The 18,750-nt window shown below is 39.8% G+C and overlaps 1 protein-coding gene across 25 annotated transcripts in view; it reads left to right on the forward strand.

Annotated features, from left to right (window-relative positions):
• Positions 1-16,833, forward strand: part of DLG2 (discs large MAGUK scaffold protein 2) — a 996,215-nt gene extending 979,382 nt beyond the window's left edge. For all 25 annotated transcript variants that reach the window (XM_050332274.1, XM_050332275.1, XM_050332276.1 and 22 more), the window contains 6 exons: positions 2,854-2,904; positions 3,639-3,740; positions 4,656-4,828; positions 5,534-5,643; positions 9,903-9,994; positions 11,633-16,833. In XM_050332274.1, the coding sequence (XP_050188231.1) occupies positions 2,854-2,904; positions 3,639-3,740; positions 4,656-4,828; positions 5,534-5,643; positions 9,903-9,994; positions 11,633-11,739 (635 nt within the window). In that variant the 3' untranslated portion in view covers positions 11,740-16,833. The remainder of the gene's footprint in view (positions 1-2,853; positions 2,905-3,638; positions 3,741-4,655; positions 4,829-5,533; positions 5,644-9,902; positions 9,995-11,632) is intronic.
• Positions 16,834-18,750: the final 1,917 nt, after the last annotated feature.

Consider the following 18,750-nt stretch of genomic DNA (forward strand, 5'->3'; position numbering starts at 1 on the left):
GATTTTGTTCACTTTCAAATCTGAGCTCCTGAGCCCTTTTTCCAGAAAATAAAACCAGTGGAAACAGCTTCTCCCCACACTTGCACTCCATGTTGAGTCTGGAACTCAGGACTGAAGAGCCTTACCTCAGGAAGATGTCTGTCTTTAAGTCCCTGTGTATCACAGTCAGCCTCAAAATTTCTCCTTACTTGATACAATCCTTCCCAATGGCTTAAACTTCAGCACAGTTTGATTAGGATGGAGAATTTTTCTCTTCTTTCAATATGGCCACAGCTTTACGAGACTTCTGTAAAACAACAGGCTCATTTGTCTCCATAGCCCATACCCTACTTGTAGTGTCGATGTACCGACAACTTCAGCATGTAGACTGGGCAAAAGAGAAGGTAAAATCTGTGCTGGCTTATCAGTGCTGGTTATAAATCTGTGCCAAAGCACAGATATTAGTTTACAGTTTAAAAAAAAATTTCGAACAGTAGTGTCAGAGTGATTGTCTATTTCCTTCAGTTGCTATTGACAGTGTCACTCCCATGAGATTTAAATGTAGGTGTCTGCATCTGAACTTGCTGTTTAAATGTTTTTATGGGACAATGGAGATAAACACACCCTTCTGACTTTTCTCTCATCGCACAGTAGATATCTAAAACAGGTCAGATGACTCATGTCTTAGAATAAGCCCTTTCCTACTTGTAGCAGCCATTGGCTCCAAAGGATCCCTAGAGACTAGCTCAGACACAAGAACTCATGCCTCAGGTTTCTGAAATTAGATGAAATAAAACCCCTGCTGTGGATCTGTATCCACTGAAACAAGTATTTTAAATTAAGGTTTGTATTCATACAAACAGGCTCCCCTCCACATGACTGGTCCATAATGGCTTCATCACCCACCCTAAGATTGACTTTCTCAGGCTATCGGAAAATATAACCATGGCTCCTGTGGGATGGAGGGAAGGCAGTGCAGGAGCACCCTCATCCAACCTGGAGAGTGAATCATTTCATCTCCAGTGGAATGGGGCATCCTGAGTTTTACACCACCCCTAAAATTTCCAGAGAAACTTAAGGGAAAATAATACATCTGATGCATGAAAACTAGTATAACAATAATTATATTTTTTTTTTAACTTTGCAAAAAGCCAAAGTTAAGTGATTACAATATCAAACATTTGCAAATAGAGAAGAAAATCCATTATTCACACTCCTTTTCCTCAAAATCTGTCTAATTAGTTCCTTTTATTAAAAATTATGTTCTCTCCTTTGCTACTTCAGCACCATTGCTGGGCTGGAGTTAGTCCTATGTCACCTGTCAGTTCCCCCTCTTTCCTAACACATCAGTACAGTTTTTCCTTTGCTTTTCCAGTTATTGCCCTCAATCACAATATTATTTTTGCTTGAAAAACTTTCTTACACATTTGTCACAGCTGCCTAGATAATACATCACCAAAAAAAATATCTATCAATATATTAGACTTAGGATGTTGGAGTCAGCTTAAGATTAAAGCACAAAAAGTTTTGTAGCTTCTTGGGAGCTAGGCATTGCATCCAACACAAAGCTTTTTAATATAGATAGTGGAGCCTCAGTAGTGACTCAGACAGCAGCCCGACTACTTCAGGGTGAGGTGTACCTCACCTCTACATCCTACATATATTTCCATCAGGCATCAGGTAGCACTGTTCCCCTGTATGTGCACACTTTAGTTTGGCAGGAATAATGTAGCACAGGCTCATGTGCATGCAAGCAGATGAAATGAGTGCAACCCTGTCTGTTTTACAAAGCATTAGTATCCCTTATGATACTTTCTCTTCTGTAGTATCTAAATTAGTTGCAAAACCCTATCTGTGGATCTTCTCCAAGACAAACCCTGAACTGAGTAAGAGGAAAATCATCATTTTAAACTTTACTAAGTCTAAATCATATTTAGAACCTACCAGAACCCTCAAATATGTGGCAGTGACCCAGAAAAAGAAATGTGCAGGAATTATTCATGCATTAGATGAAGAATCCTCCTCCCTCTCCTCCTACCTCCCCTTTGAGGAACTGCACACCTGCACCCAAGTCATAATCCGTGTAATGTCACTTGTTTCTCATGGCAAATTTACGTCCTTAGTTCCCTAAACATCACCATGAGGAAACAGCACTGTCCTAACAGGGGCAGAGGGAGGATAAGTGTGTAAAATATGATGCTGTGAGACCTTCTCTGAAGATATTCAAAACATGCCAAGACATGACGCTGTACAGCCTGTTCTAGCTGAACCTTCTTTAGCAGGGGCGACTGGACTAGATGATCTCCAGAGGTCCATTTCAACTCCAGCCATTCTTTGAGTCTGTGATTTGTATTCAGGGAAGGGATAAAGATCAGAAAATAGCTTGTAGCTAGATGTTAGGCTGTGAATGAACTAGACTGTAGAGGCTATGCACAGAATAACAATCAACTAAAATGTATTTATGTTTATACATACGGATAAAAAGTGTTCCATCAAGGTTGCCTGTGGATTTGCTCTGCAGCAACATGTTAGGGCCTTAACAATAAAACAAAAGAAAGAATTGCATCCTAAATTTCTGCACTATCCTTGTAAACAGCCTTGCTATCAAATCAATAAATAAAACCTTGTTGCCCATCATTGAAAAAGCCCAATTTCAGCAAAAAGAATTGAAACACTTGGCAGGGGAGGGAGGGGAAGGAAAAAATCATTCTGCCACACCTGGAAGTTATGATGGACTTTGGAATGGTTCAGGTGAGAGGCTTATCAGGGAGACGTATTGAACTCCGTGTGTCTCTATGTGAAGCATTTTATCAAGCTTAAGTACTTCATGTGTTTCTTGTCAGCTTCAATCTCTTCTCTTTCTTTTCTCATCAGGAGGCCAAGAAGACTGCATCTTTTCTTATGAACCTGTCACAAGACAGGAAAGTAAGTTTCACCTGCTTTACTGTCACTGTTCCTTATATATTTCATTTCAAAGTTTGGGGGCCAGCAGAGCAGTAAGTCTTGCTGTGCCAGTCCCAGATTCTCTGTGACTTCTTTTTCTTGGACACTCAGCCTATTGCATATGAAAAGAATTATATAAGGATCTTCATTGAAAGCCCCCACTTCCTAACATTCCCAGGGCTCTCTCCAGTATGCTCTCATAGGCTTTACTAATACATAAGTTAATCATTCTACAAAATATTGATGCAGATTTTCTAGATTTACTGCAATATTATTACATGGAAGGCCTTTGTTATTTTGCTTTTCATGTGATACGTGCCACTACCCAGTGTAGATGAACCTATGGGAAGGCAACTGAAACTGGGAGTGCACTCACCTGACTTAATGGGGGATGCATTCGTATAACTACCCAAGAAAAAATGCTACAACAGCCTTTCCATGCCTCATGGAAGAGTCCATCTGCAAGTATTTGGGGGTGACCTTCTTGAGTGATAGCAAATATATATGCTTCTACATAATCATTTGACCATGTGCATGGATCATCACAGAGCTCTGCAGTGGTACTAATTCATGTCAATAAATAAAATATTCATCAATAAAATGTGCACCTAAGTTTTCACTTCATACATGAAAACAAAAACTCTGGTTAGTGCATATTTGGGTAAATTTATTTACTAGTAAGATCATCAAAAAGTGCCTTTCTTTTTGTTGTTCAGTTAATTACACCAGGCCGGTTATTATTCTGGGTCCTATGAAAGATCGGATCAACGATGATTTGATATCTGAATTCCCTGATAAGTTTGGATCATGTGTACCACGTGAGTATGATTTTACTCCTAGTTCTGCAGCTGAGTGAACTGTATCCCTTGGTGCCACACATTAAGTAAATTTCTGTGAAAACAGTATCCATAAACTGTATGTAGTTGAGTTTCTCAAAGGTCATTTTTCCCTCAAAGAGGAAATGGGAAAGGAACAAATAAATAAAATTTAAAAAAAGGTTGTGAAGGTCTGGAAAACGTTTCTCAAAAGAATTGTCTCAAAAGCTCTAGGACTTTTTTAAACAAGGAACCTTCTAGTCACTAACTCAGTTTAGTAATCAGTACATCTATGGTTTCTTAAATAAGATATGTTTGAAATACTGATAAAACGTAAAATGGTTCAGCTCAACTGCACAGCATCCACCTATAAAAATATGGAATAGTCTGTGAATTGTGTGACATCTGGACTCTTGACTCTTAAAGCAATGTTAGACTCTGAATTAAACAGAGTATTTATATCTTGGATCATTAGAACTTGTTATCTGTTTCAGGCCCTGATTGCAGTTGTACTTCATTTTAAACTGTTGTCTCTGCAAATATACTACCTTAAAACTGCTAGAGGTGAGAACCAAATCAGGCCTATAAATAAGGCTAAATAGATGAGATTACAATTTATTTTATCATCGTAATAATATTGGATTTACAATCTGGAATGAATTTTATATTTGAGGGTTTTGTGTGATCCTGCTGAAAAAAAGTGAAATTCTGGTAAACCCTAATTTTATTTTAGCCTGTATTGATTGGAGGTAAACATCAGAAGGTATTACTACAAAAAGACAGCTTTATTGTCATAACTCCATTGAAAACAATATGTAGTAGCCAAAATCTGCTCTCAGATGTGGAGTGCCTCCCCTTAAAGCAGATCCAGCAATGTTTTTGCAGACTTCTTTATCTTCCGTCTTTTGTTTCATGCAGATACCACACGGCCAAAGCGTGACTATGAAGTGGATGGGAGAGATTATCATTTTGTCATTTCAAGAGAACAAATGGAAAAAGATATCCAAGAGCACAAATTTATAGAAGCTGGGCAGTACAATGATAATTTATATGGAACTAGTGTCCAGTCTGTGAGATTCGTGGCAGAAAGGGTAGGTTGACACTAGTTTTATTGCCTATACAACATGATCTGCTTTGTTTTGACTTGTGTCCCAGACATGATTCTCTAGCAAAACCATAAAATATCTGCAAAATGTCATCCTAATATTTATAGTCTTTATAATGACTCCACAAGTGGAGTCTCTGCTTTGAATGACATCATCCTTGACACTTCCTGTACTTGGATGTAGTGCCATGGATTCAGGGTTCTAATACAGTTCCTCAAGTGCGTCCCAAAACAGCCTTTCCTCTTGCTTCTGTAAGACAGGTAGATAAACTTGTCTCACTTTCACAGAGGCAAAAGAACAAACCACAGAAAGATTACATTATTTTTCTCAGGTAACATGGGGAGTCTTCAACATAAAGAACTTGTTTAACCAGTAAGAACATAGACATCATATTAACTTTTATGAACTGATTTTCCTCATCTCAAGAAAATGCTCCTACCCCTAAAAATTTCATATCAGGAAAAAATAAAACCCAAGTTCGTTTCCATATCAACAGTGTATATTTTATATTAGCACCAAAGCAAAGGAAAGAACATAAAGTAGTGAAGCACATGCCCTGGGCTCCCTCTTCCCTGGTGTGCCAGTAATGGCCCTGTTCCAGGGCACTGCTTCTCAGAATTGCTTCCTATGTTTTGGCTGATCTGCTGCAAACTCTGCAAAAATAAACACATCTTCATCTGCTTCTAACAGGGCAAGCACTGTATACTTGATGTGTCAGGAAATGCTATCAAACGACTACAAGTTGCACAACTCTATCCCATCGCTATCTTCATTAAGCCTAAATCATGGGAGCCTCTGATGTGAGTATGAACTTCTTCAAGCATTTTATTTTTCAGGGTACAATCTCAAGTGGCACCACACAGGTCTTGAATCTGTGTTTTACCTGTTCTCTATAATTAGTAATAATGAGGGGAAGTGAGAACAGTGGAGACTTGTCCTCACAGTCTGTCATCCACTGTATCCTGGCATCTCCAGGAACAAACCAGAACTGCCTTTGAACCTTTCAGACTGGAACATGTGGGCAGCAAGTTCACCAAGGACTCATGCAACCTGGCTTGTCCCATCCAGCCTCAGGTGATCCTGGGGTGTAGAATCTGGTCAAGGGCACAAACCAGAGGGCTAAACCTGTGCCAGGTCTGAGATGTGTGCTTCTTAATATAAGCTCTTCATTTGCCTGAAAGCCTGTGAGAGGATAAGCAAGGAACCATGGGACTGGAGAGGGGCAAATGTAACACTCAAACTAATGAAAGAAAAGGCATCAACTTCATACTGTCAAGGCTCACTGGGGTGACATGAACTTTGGAGGATAAGATTGAAACTCAGTATAAGATCAGTAAGATGAAATTCAGCACAAAGGGGAGAAAATTAAATGCAAGACTACAAGCAGGGACTAATGAAGCTATAGCACTGCAGAAAAGCATCTGGCAGTTGGGGTGGATTACACAGGAATTTGAATGGATGGATAATGTGGTTGCAAAAAAGGAAACTGCCACTGTGGGCTGTATTCATATCAGTGTTGTGTAAGGACACAATAGACAGCTATTTTGTTTTACTGGGTATGGATGAGGCCTCAGCTGGAGTGCTGTCCTGGTTCTTGGTTCTACCCTGCTGGTGGAGGAGGAATGAGCATTATCTAGTGTCACAGAGAGAAGGTTGAGGAGGAAATATGGAATTGATCCTCATACTGATTAAAGCTCAGGGTAAAATACATTGTTATCAAGTTATTTTCCATGTACACTCAAGGTAATGCAAGAGCTATCAGCTTACTTTGCTGTGATAGGAATGAAATTTTGGGCTCTGTGCCTTCCCCTCATACAAGGCTTTGCAAAGGCCAGGTAATGCCATAGGTATGTGTTTCACAGGTAAAATGTAGGCACCCACTCTCCTGTTACAGATCTGTGTCTGGTAATAGTAACTGTGTGCCCACAGACATTGGTCACAGAGCTGGAGAATGCCAAAACAACCCATCCCACGAATGTGCATTCTCCCTGGCCCTGCCTTTTGGCAACGAGGCTGTTGCATGTCCAGTCACGTAACAGGGAATGGTGCACAGTATGTGGTACTTACATAGCCCCATCCTGACCAAAAGCCATCTTGGACTGGATGACTTCCTGACATTTCTTCGAGCCCTGCAATTCAATTGTATTCCGATTTTGATATGTATAAAAGAAAGATTGTCTGATAGCCTACCTTCTACACTGGTTGTTTTAATATAGATCTTAATAGACAGTATTCCCTTTCATAAAACATTCCCATTATTTGTTTAATGCTGGCACTGCCTCTGGAATGATTTAAAAAAAAAAAAAAAAAAAGAAAATATAAATAGAAGTGGCCCTTACTCTGAAAAATACATCAGGTAGAACCAGAAAAGTGGCAATAACATAAAGGCTTCATTGGTTTTGATGTTAGAACAGCAAATCCTTGAACAGATTGGCAGAATGATGTTATGAAGATGCAAAATATTATGACAATCATCCTGTCATTGAACCAAAACAATGGGCAATAAAACAAGTGTGTTGTTCAAGAAACAACTGGATGTGGCACTTAGTGCTATGGTCTAGTTGACAAGATGATGATCAATCAAAGGTTGGACTTGATGATCTTGTAGGTCTTTTCCAACCTAAATGATTCTGTGATTCTGGGATTCCATCTTTTTTATTTACATAACTACTGCAACACAAAAAAGTTATGCCTTATCTGTCTTAACTATTACTCCAAGTTGAAAGTTACTGTAGTAGCAAAGTCAAAACATAAAGGACAAAAAATTTCCAATCACAAGATGTAAAGAAACAATAGGAAAAGATTTATTCTTTCAGCAAAATTATCACATAAAGTTGTGGTCTAACTCTCATTTATGCATATGCTCTTTTGCACCCATCTGACAGTGGAAGTAGGAAGAGTGAAGGGAGCTCCTTCACTTGAAACTTGCTTATTGCAGGTTTTCTGGAAATACCCTACTAACACTTACAACCACAGTGATGGAAGACTATAAGGGGCTATTGGATGTAAAAGCAATCAGAACACATAGCCATTGCTGTAAAAAAACTGGTCCATCAACCCTTCCTCTCTCCCTCCCTGCCTTCCTTCCTCCCTTCATCTCTCCCCACCCCTACACAATCCACCTGGTTTACACCCAGAGGCATCCTTGTTGGTACACTTCAATCAGCCTCTCAATCCAGAGGAAGTAGGACAGTGTTGAGGTCAGGGGAGATGAGAAATAGAAGTAAGGAAAAGCCTGCCTGGGTGAGCTCTTCACTGGGAGAGGAGGAAAACCCTGGAAAATATGCCTGGAGGATTATTTTGAATTCACCAGCTGTGAAGGTCCCCAACTAGGAAATAAAAAAAAAATAAAAGGGACTACGGTATGACAGCACTTTTAATTCATCATGAAAAATAGCTATCAAGGTCCTTCCTTTTCTCCATCCTCTCTCCTAAAGGCACAGGATGGGCAGAGGCATGAATACAACTAGCGCAGTTTTATACCCCAGGCAAATCTACAACCTGAAAGTGTAAGGCAAATTTGTACCTATTTCAAAATACTTCCTATTATAAACACTTGTTTGTATTTTTATTTGTATTATCTCTTCTGCTAATTCAAAGATCCTGAGGAAGACTTCTCAGAAATTTACCAGAAATAGATCTGGAAGAAGGAGGTTGTTAGCACTACAGTAGTGTTCTTCAGATTAAAATGTTAAGTTTGTCTAAGAATTTGCAATGGTATGTCCCATTTCAAGACAGAGGTTTGGTTCAGTCACCTAAAGAGTTATTTAAGTAGGTGTAGCTGATGAGAAGTCCACCTGAACTCAATTAGATAGCAATCTTTCCACTTAGTAGAATAAGTAGTATTACAAATTTAGCAGGACAACACGCAGATTGGCAAATGCTAAACCTATTTATGTAACCTACAATTGCTGTCACACATTTTTAAGAAATCTTTCTTACATTCATTTGATAATCCTGCTTTCTCCATTGCTTCCGTATTTCCAGAGAGATTTTTCTAAGCAGTGTTCCCAGCTGTGTGGTTAGTTATACAGGTAGGCAGCAATAAGCCATTTCTAGAAACACATTTTTGCATCCTAGACATCTTCCAGGGTGTTTTTCAGAAGCCAGGTGGGAGTTAGTTGTAGCAAGTTCATACTGTTGTGCGCTTCCTAGATCATTTTTTTATGCACTGTAATGCACATAATTTCCTACGTGCATCACCCATGTCATACTATATGCAGTCCATTACCACATAATCATATGATTCAGTGCAAGGCATTAAATCAGATTTATGTAGAACACAAGATGCATCCTTCTCTTGCTTTCCTAGTTGCCTCAGAAAATTTTCATCACGTTTTAAGAAAATGAATCCATGCTGTGAAAAATGCTAGAACAAGCAAACTCTATTTATTATTGATAATAAATTTGGACATCTGCAGGCATATAAATGTAAGGCAGTGGATAAGTACAAGCTTGATCATTGAAAGTATACAGTGGTATTAAAAGCTGAGCGTGCACAGGCAAGAAAACTCATTTCTTAAAGTTATTAAATAATGCTTCTGTTGTAACAGAAATGCTCCAACAAATAATAAAACGCTAAGAGAATCAGAATGTTACTGACTATGTTTTTACATTATTGATACCCAATAAGCAGTCTGTACAACATTAATCAGCTGAGGCAGCTGCGGGAGACAGAGAAGTTCCTGAAGGAGCTTCAGCTCTGGAGACAGGAATACTGAGTGCTCAGACTCTAGGACATCCTGAATACCAAACTTACCTATAGGTTCCTGATGTCTCAAGTCTATCTCATTTAGCAGCTACCGAGATTCAAGCCTTGTATTTTGTTTGGCAATGCAAAGTAGTGAACCCAAGACAAAAATTTACTGGAGAAATATGAAATGGGAAATAGTCTGATGAAGTAGTTTTGTGCTACATTAGAATGAAATTAAATTGAAAATACAAAACTGTCCATGAACTGATGGAAGAATTTCACAGATTGATTCTTTTGGAACATGTCTTTTGGAAAGCTGTTCTAGCAAGAATCCAAATTTTTTGATTACTTCCTTTGTGTTTCTAGGGAAATGAATAAACGTCTTACAGAGGAGCAAGCAAAGAAAACCTACGATCGAGCAATTAAATTAGAACAAGAATTTGGAGAATATTTCACAGGTATGTTTTTATTAATGTCATTTTTTTCCAAGATATAGTCTTTTATTGCAAAACAACTTGATCGGGTCTGTCTCTGGCCTAGAGTACCTATCAGTGTAGTGTGCCCAGAGAAAGGACTTCGGGTTTGAGATTATTTTTTCCTTGAAATTCCAGAGAAGTTGAGGCGCTTGTCTCCTCAAAAGCTTGATGTCCTAAAGGAACACCTATGTCAAGGCCAATTGTACAGTGTTCAAGAAGGCAAAGTGCGGTGTCCTGCACTTGGGTCACAACAGCCCCATGCTGCACTATAGGCTTGGGGCAGAGTTTCTGGAAAGCTGCCCAGCAGAAAAGGACCAGGGAGTGCTGAGTCAGCAGGGTGCCCAGGTGGCCAAGGTGGCCAAGGGCCTGTATCAGCAATAGTGTAGCCAGCAGGACCAGGGCAGTGACTGACCCCCTGTACTGGGCACTGGTGAGGCTGCACCTTGAATCCTGTGTTCAGTTTTGGGTCCCTCACTGCAAGAAAGATATTGAGGTGCTGGAGCCTGTCCAGAGAAGTCAGTGGAGCTGGGGTAGGGTCTGGAGCACAGCTCTGATGAGGATTGGCTGAGGGAGCTGGGGGTGTTTAGCCTGGAGAAGAGGAGGCTCCTGGGGGACCTTATTGGCCTCTACAAATATCTGAAGGAAGGTTGTAGCCAGGGCATCGACCTCTTCTCCCAGGTAGCAAGTGACAAGAATGAGGAAATGGCCTCAAGTTGTACCAGGGAACATTTAGATTACCTATGAGAAAAAAAGTTTACAGAGAAGGTTGTAATACATTGGAAAAGACTGTCCAAGGAAGTGGTGAAGTCACCATCCCTATTGTTCAGAAACACATCACTATGGCACCTGAGGACATGGTTTTACGGTGAACATCGTGGTGGGTTACTAGGCTGACAGTTGTGTTCAGTGATCTTAAATGTCTTTTCCAACCTTCACAATTCTATGATTCTATGAATTTGATTCCATCCCTGACCCAAAACTGCTTTTAATGAAGTCAGAAAAAATGTTGCATAATTGCATTTGTACAGACCAAAGAAGTCCTCATTAGTTCAAGACAACAGCTCAAGCTATGGATCACGGGAGGGAAAGAGAAGGGCACCTTCTCCCTGACCTGAAAAAAAGCAAGATTTAGGACCTGCTCTTTTAAGACCTGCATTTCCTTTGGGCAGGTTTAAAAAGCTTCTTCTCAGGGTACTGGTATTTGTGGATAACCATTAGAAGCCCTCAACTGCCCCTCCACATGCTGACAGAACAAAAAAAAGTTTCTAAATCTGCTGCTGCCCACTGCTGAGCTTCTACATCAACTGAAATGTAAGGCTTGACTTATAGCAGTGGGAAGCTACCACACTACCCTCCCCTAGGACAGAACTGCTAGTTCTCTGAACTAACCTGGCTTAGTCTTCCCAATACAAGCAGTGGGATGGGTCTCTGTCAGAGGCAGGTGCCATTGGTTTGAACTTAGTGTCATTTGCAGGGGTATGACTTTTCCATAATCAACATCACAGTATGCCAGTATTCCTCATGTTGTCTGTGAGTTCTATGAGCATGCTGAAAATCTGCTGACACTGGATGGTGTATCTATCAATTAAAATAAGCATTGATATGTTTTCTCTACTGCAGCTATTGTCCAAGGAGATAGCTTAGAAGATATATATAATCAATGCAAACTTGTAATTGAAGAACAATCTGGGCCTTTCATCTGGATTCCTTCAAAGGAAAAATTATAAATTAGCCACTGCACCTCTGATTACGACGGGAGAATATTTAGAAGAAAACTATAATATACTATTTGGAGGCTTTCCTGTTTTTGTTGCATTTATGTTCTTTGCAGTCAATGTGAATTTTGATGAATGTACAACACAAAGTGTTTGAAGCCATGAAGGACACTGATGGGTCAAAGGGTAGGAACAAAAAGACTTCTACCATATAAAGCAAATCTGTTGTGTGCTCAGAGCACCAGTTGTAGGTATAAACTTTTGACACGGAGACCCTCTGTCAAGGGGAGCTAGCCACCTCCTGTGCCCATGCGGACATTTTGATTGATTTCAATGGCTGAGCTCAGTGTTTTGATTGCTTTAAAGAGAAGTTCCCAGCTCTTGAACCTCATATAGGGCTTGATCCTGCAAGGCGCTCAGCACTCGACCCCAGTTCCTACACATGAGTAGCCTGTTGACTTGGAGGCACTTGTGATCCTTCCCTCTGCTGTTCAGTTCCATCAATTCCAGTAGGACTATTCATGTGCTCGAAGCTAAGCACAGGCTTAAGCATTTTGTTAGATCAGGGCCACACGCACCTTGCAAAATCAAGCTCAGAGTACTTGGTCCACTTCTTACTGAGGTCACTGTTAGGACTCTCTGTGACTTGACTGGGAGGTGGGTCCTATTCTAAGTTTGTCATTGCATATTTGTAGTTGGTACACCTCAACTTCGGTAACTATGCACATCTTTTGATTTCTGAAACCAAGTCAAGCATTTCTTTTTTCCCCTTTGGAAACACTATTGCATCAGGAACTAATAACAATATGGTTTATTTTAATGGTGTTTGGGTGTGGGAGAGGATGGAAGCATTTCACATCACACACTCGTGCACGCTAATACATTCCCATGCGGACACACACGTATGAGGATTCACAGCACCTATGTTGACAAGGAGGGATACAACTGGGAAAAGCTTTAAAATTTTTGATTGTCTATTTTATCATTTATATTGACAGAAGGCACTTAAAGATGGAATAATTTATAAAAATAAAAATATATTGATGTATAGAAACTAATTTCTATAGGTAAAAAAAGTTTTTGTGAAGATATTTTGTAAAGATTAATTAATTGAAAGATTAAATATTTACACCCTTGTGTGACTGTAAAATGTAAAGAGGACCATCAAGTTGCATTATCCCTTTTCCATAACAGATTCTCTCTTCTTAATTACGAGCAAAATAATTCCTGAAATTGTAGTTGTCATTTTGTTTTTCTTTCAATTTAATCCTCTTCCTTGCCTCTATTTAATCATGGTGAACTCCTGTGGAAAGATCTCTTTAACTGACTGCCCTGTAGGACTTTTCTGAACGCAAAAGGATAATGCATCTTTAAATTGAAACGGACAACTATTCAGAAGCAAAATGTCAATGCTCAAATGCGGTTAATAATGTCTCTCTTGGGAGGGAGGCATCCTTCGCCCCCAAATGTTTTATGGTTCTTCTTGTTTCTTTCAAGGAAATAACAGAAGTATTTGATCTTTCCTCTCTTTGCAGGCAGGTCACCAACTAACCTATATCTTCATTCATTTCACAGTCAACAAGGGTCTTAAAAGCAAAAACTGAGGCAATGGATGTTTGTGAGGGATTTGGGGAAAGTCTGTGGAATTGCAGTTTGGGGTGCATGGAAAGGGAGGAGGAGGTATTTCTTTCATGTTTCACACTGCCCTTCCTCTGTATACTGATGCCATTCTTCACTGACTCATAAGGGGACAACTGCAAAAATGCTATGACAGTAAACTGAATTGCCTTTGCTGCTGCTGGACCATGTTCTCTGTAAAACCCACGCTCCTGCCTGCTGCACTGCAGGAGTGCAATGCCTATAGCTGGTGGCTACAGTAACCCTAACGCTTAAGGATGTTTTAAGGGCAAATGCTAAATAGACTCCTCTGTTACTTGTCTATTTGAAGCTTACATTTCTACACCCTGTCGAGCTGACAGGTATACCCAGCCAACTTCCGCGGACAGCGTGACGAGCTGGATGTTTGCAAAAGCCACCAGCAGCGACAGGGTTAAAAATACGGGCAGTTTAGTGGCCCTGAGGGGGCCTCCTAAGCTTACTGCCCAGCTATGATAACTTTGAGAAGTTCACACTTCTTTAACTACTATTTTTCTTGCCTGGTCAGCGCAGATTTATAAACAAGGGTTTCAGTTAAGTCTCCAGAAGAGCTTTGTAATCAGAAGGGCTAGAAACATTTTTTTTTTCTTTTTTCTTTTTTTACAAGATATAAATTAATGAATGCTTTGATTTTGGATAATTCTGCAGAAATCCACAGAGTGACCCCAGATCTTTGGAAGCCATGAATTTTTCCATACTGGCAAAATTCTATTGCCCCAGGTTGGGAAACAGCCCACCAGACCTGAAAAACCAAGTATCCTAAAGCAGGAACTTCATTCTAATTTTCAGCTCTGTTTTAAGCAATCAATCACATCTGCTTCTTTGTTTCTTAGTTCAGCATGCAGCCTTTTATGGTACTATCCTACTAGTAACTGTTTTGCTTTGTCATGTGCTGTGCTTTAAGGTGAACAGTAACACTACGGCTGAGTACAATCAATTTTTCCATCAGTCCTTGGTTACTGTAGTAACATTATTTATTTTTCCCTGTCTGTTGTTTGTGCTTCCAATTTAGAGTTGACATTGCACTTCTTTTTTTTTTTTTTTTTTAAATAAAACATATATTTAAAAACAAATCGTCAAGAGAAGCAGTGAGAGATCTTATTTCCCTTAGGACTTGTACTCCCATTTGTTTCGTGCATTGATGTTTTGCGTTTCATGTTTCAGCATCCGCAGAGCTGCAGTCCATTTTTGCATTGCAGCTGTTCAGATCATACTGGGTGGTAGTGGGAGGAGGAAGAGAAACATAAGACTCATGCAAAATTACATCTGGTGCAAAAAAAAAAAAAAAAGTCCAAACTCACAACCCATAGCAATTGGCACCGGAGTCCATATTGGTGCTAACACAGCTTAGCATAATCAGATTCCCTTGCTGTCCATGTAAAAGACTCAGGAGCACCTAAATATGAGACAAATGCAAATGCTGGACCCTTTAGGAAAAGTGCCAGATCACACCCTTGGTGCTATATCTCATGTTCTGGCACAGTGTGTAGCACCGTAGGGTCCAAGCAGAATCAAAATTATCACAGTTTTTTGTCCACCCATGAATGATCATGATGACATCTTGCTAGCTTTTTGCAGATGTGCAATATTACAACCTATTTATTTTTCCTTGCCACAAAAAAAAAAAAAATTAAAAAAAAAAGTCTTTCATGCACTGACTCATTGAGAGCTTACTAACAGGGCTCAGTGAAACTCAGCACTCTTCACTGGTCTTTGGGTCTGAGCATCAACCAGTGAAAGAGCCTCTTTCTTGCTTAATCCCCCTTCCTACAGAGGTGCCCTGTCCATGCTAGCGCTTTGTAATTTCTTTGGTAGTTAAGGCTGTTTCTAGATCAATATTTTGTGATGTAATTGTATTTGTAGCTAGCATGGTTTGATGCTCCGGTGTGGATAGGGTCCTAGGAACCACTCTGTGAAAATCAAGAACAAAAATCTCTCCACTGCACTGAAATGTCAAATCCTCATCTTGGAGAGCAGTGTGGAACCTGAGCTAATAACCACTAGGAGCCAGCAACAGTGTCCTAGATATACAACATCCCCCTACCTATTTACATTAATTTTCTACAGAGAAATTGTTGGTACTACACCCTCACTGTTACTTGCTCAGTCAAATTTTATTAATTCTTTTCTTTTCTTATTTTTTTTCCAAATTTTATCCCTGACCAGAGGTTTCAGTGAGTGACAACACATGAGGATATTTGTAGGAAAAATAGTGTTCATGAAAAATGTCTCAAGCTTCTTTTTCAGCTGCAGTTTTAAAGCCATAATATCTGCCGTGTTCACAGAAAGTAATCTTTTATCCTTCACAACTTTTAATCTTAATATTTTCCCTCTTGAATATTTTGTCTGCCATGTTATGCATGCAGTTCTGTGTACTGCATTCAAGTGCTCAAGCCCATGCCTTGGTGGAATAAACTTTTTCTCCTATTCCATTAAAAATCAGACATCTTGTCAATTAGTTCAGAAATGAGGTCATCATTATGTTAAAAAAAAGGCTCCAATTCTAGGGCACAAATCAACATCCAAGCTAGCAGCAAATAACAACATCTAAAATCTATCCAGGATATAGCTAGCCTGCATTCTCAGCTGGTGTAAATCAGAGTCACTCCTCCAATTTCAGTGGAGTGATCCCATTTATGCCATCTGAAGTTAAACATCCATTGTCCTCATTACACTGATTTTTTTTTTTAGTATTACTGTAAAACTCCAAGGTCACCTGATTAAACAGCAGCTCATCACTTTCCTCATTATTTACTGCTTATTTTACTGTAGCACCCAAAGGGCCAAGTCATGGACCAAGATCCCTTTGAGGTAGGTGCTGTGAAACTGCTGAACAAAAAGACAGCCCATTGCAGAAGGGTTTGCAGAATGCTGCAGCCCCACTAACATCATACCAAGAGCAATAGGAACCACCACCTCACTGGCCCTTTTGAGACTCGGTCTTAAAGATGAAGAGCATGAGAGATGATCCATCATCTCTCATACCACATTAGCAGCCCAAGCAACTTTCCCTGATGTAAAACAGCATTTCTGGGGATGAGTGGTAGCCAGCATCCCAGGCAAGATTTTTGGGGGGGAAAAAAGCATTAAGAAAAAGAAAAAGAAAAAAGAATTAAAAGAAGAAGGCAACACTGTTGGCTCTTAGTGGGATAGCAACGTTTTAATTCCTGGATTTGTGCTCCTAAATTTGAATTGGCCAGTTTGAATTTCTGAGTGTAGCAGCCTGTACTCACCAAGCTGCTCCATCTGGTATACTGGCCAGCGCGCATCTCTTTAGCAGGATGTTTCTCAGTCTAGCTGTAGTGTGGGGTACTCAGAATCTGAACTGGAGTTTACAAAACACCCTGTCCAGCTTACACTCCTGTTATGTGTAAATACTCTGTGCATCCATTCCATTTGTGTAAAGAATAAAGCACACACAATTATAAAAATTAAGCTGTATATTTCATACTAGCTGTGTCCTTGCTTATTTATTCCGGTCCAAGCTCTCAGCTGTGGTTCAGTTGTAAATGCTTGATAGAGTGTTTATAAATATGTCATGAATTTTATTATAAAATATTAATATTAAAGCATTTTTACACTTTATAGCAAATGGATTCTTCACAAGGCATAATTTGTCTTTTTTCTTGAAGCAGAATAGTAAAAGAGAAATATTATGGTTTTAATATGTCTTGAGACACTATGAGATCTATCATACAAGACAGACACAAGTCTGGAATTAGGATGGTGGTTTCAAAAATTACTGAGAATATGGTAAGTTTTTTCTTTCTTGCACTTCTTTTTTTTTTTCCTTTTGACTTCACATTGATGTGGAATTTGCCACCACGAAGATTCACTCTGATGAAGTACAGCCACTTTCTCCTTACCACACTTCTGCTGTGCCTTGGGTATCGTCAGCATCTTGGTGAATAATTATCAGAATTTTTTTTTATAATTAAATCATTGTTCCATGTTTACGACATCACTGCACAGCCATGGGGATAGGGACTGTAATAATTACATGCTTGTGAGCAGCTTAGTGGAGTGTAAACTCAGTTGTGCTATGGGATCCCAATAGCTCAAGAACCTTGGGGTCTGACAATTCCAGGAATGTCTTTCCAGATGGCTTGTGGGCTCCAGGGAGGCCATGTGAACATTGTCAGTCCCCAGCAGAGACAGGAACATGACAGGGACACTGCTTTTGACATACAGACAGTGCTATGTTCAATCTGCAGAGGACCACAGAGCCCCCATATGGCTCTAGGAGCCAAAACTGACTCTACAGGGAGAAAACTCTGTCCACAAGAGCTGAGCTGCATAATCACAAGCATGGTTAATCATCTAAACATTCATTGTGATGCTTTACATTTCTCCAATAGATTCACAAGAGGAAGAGACTCCAAAGTTGACATTGAAATACAGATGAGCACAACTTAGGGGGAAAAAAAAGTTAAGAAGTTATTTTTGAGATGCCAGTCTGTTTACTGAGAGATTTTTCACATCAGTATGGTCAAGCAACCTTAGCAACTACATAAAGTTACCTTCCTGAGCAGCACTTAAAAAGCAGTCTATAGCTGGGTTCATCATTACAGAGTAGGGTCTCTTATTAAAGTGCTTTCTTCTTCTTCCTAGGCCAATCTCTAGGCCAGTTCCCCAGACTATATTCTGCAGAAGCAAGAGAAACTTAGAAAGCACTCTTTATAAAATGCATTGGAGACAGGAAATACTTTAAATTGCAGAAAGCTAAACATGCTGTGATGATCGATTCAGGCAGTGGTGGCAAACCTGTCCAGCCTGTTGCCTGTGTCCTGAATGGTCACCTTCTCTCATTTTTCCCACTGCCTTTTAATGGTCCCTTCACACAGCCAGCTCATTATCTGGACTCAGCTGTCCAGTCACAAGCCATGGATTGAAAGACACTATGTCCCAATTTGCAGAATTATCTGGGACCAGAGCTACAAGGTAGGTGAGCAGTACTTCTGTGTACAGATACTTCCAAGTGCCTAATCCATTTTAAGGAAGTCATTTCACAGAGATTTTCAAAAGAATTTAGGTGTCTATCTGGCATAAGCAAATTATTCATTTCATTATAATTGTAGCACTTTACAGCTGGCACAAAGCAAGGCAATGACACCAGGGTTCCTAAAGCCCCGGTGGGAGAGTAGAAAAATGGTGACACAGTTCTTAAATATCTGAGCACATAGCAGATCCTCTTCCTCACCAGCAACCCATACAATAATTTTTATTGTCAAAAATCCCATCTCTGGAAGTATTCAAGGCCAGGTTAGATGAGGCTCTGAGCAACCCGGTCTAGTGGAAAGTGTCCCTGCCCATGGCAGGGGTTTGGAACTGCATGATGTTTAAGGTCCCTTCCAACCCAAACCATTC

Source organism: Myiozetetes cayanensis, unplaced genomic scaffold, assembly GCF_022539395.1.
Source record: "Myiozetetes cayanensis isolate MyiCay16 unplaced genomic scaffold, myiCay2020 scf5-8, whole genome shotgun sequence".
NCBI classification, from domain to species: domain Eukaryota; kingdom Metazoa; phylum Chordata; class Aves; order Passeriformes; family Tyrannidae; genus Myiozetetes; species Myiozetetes cayanensis.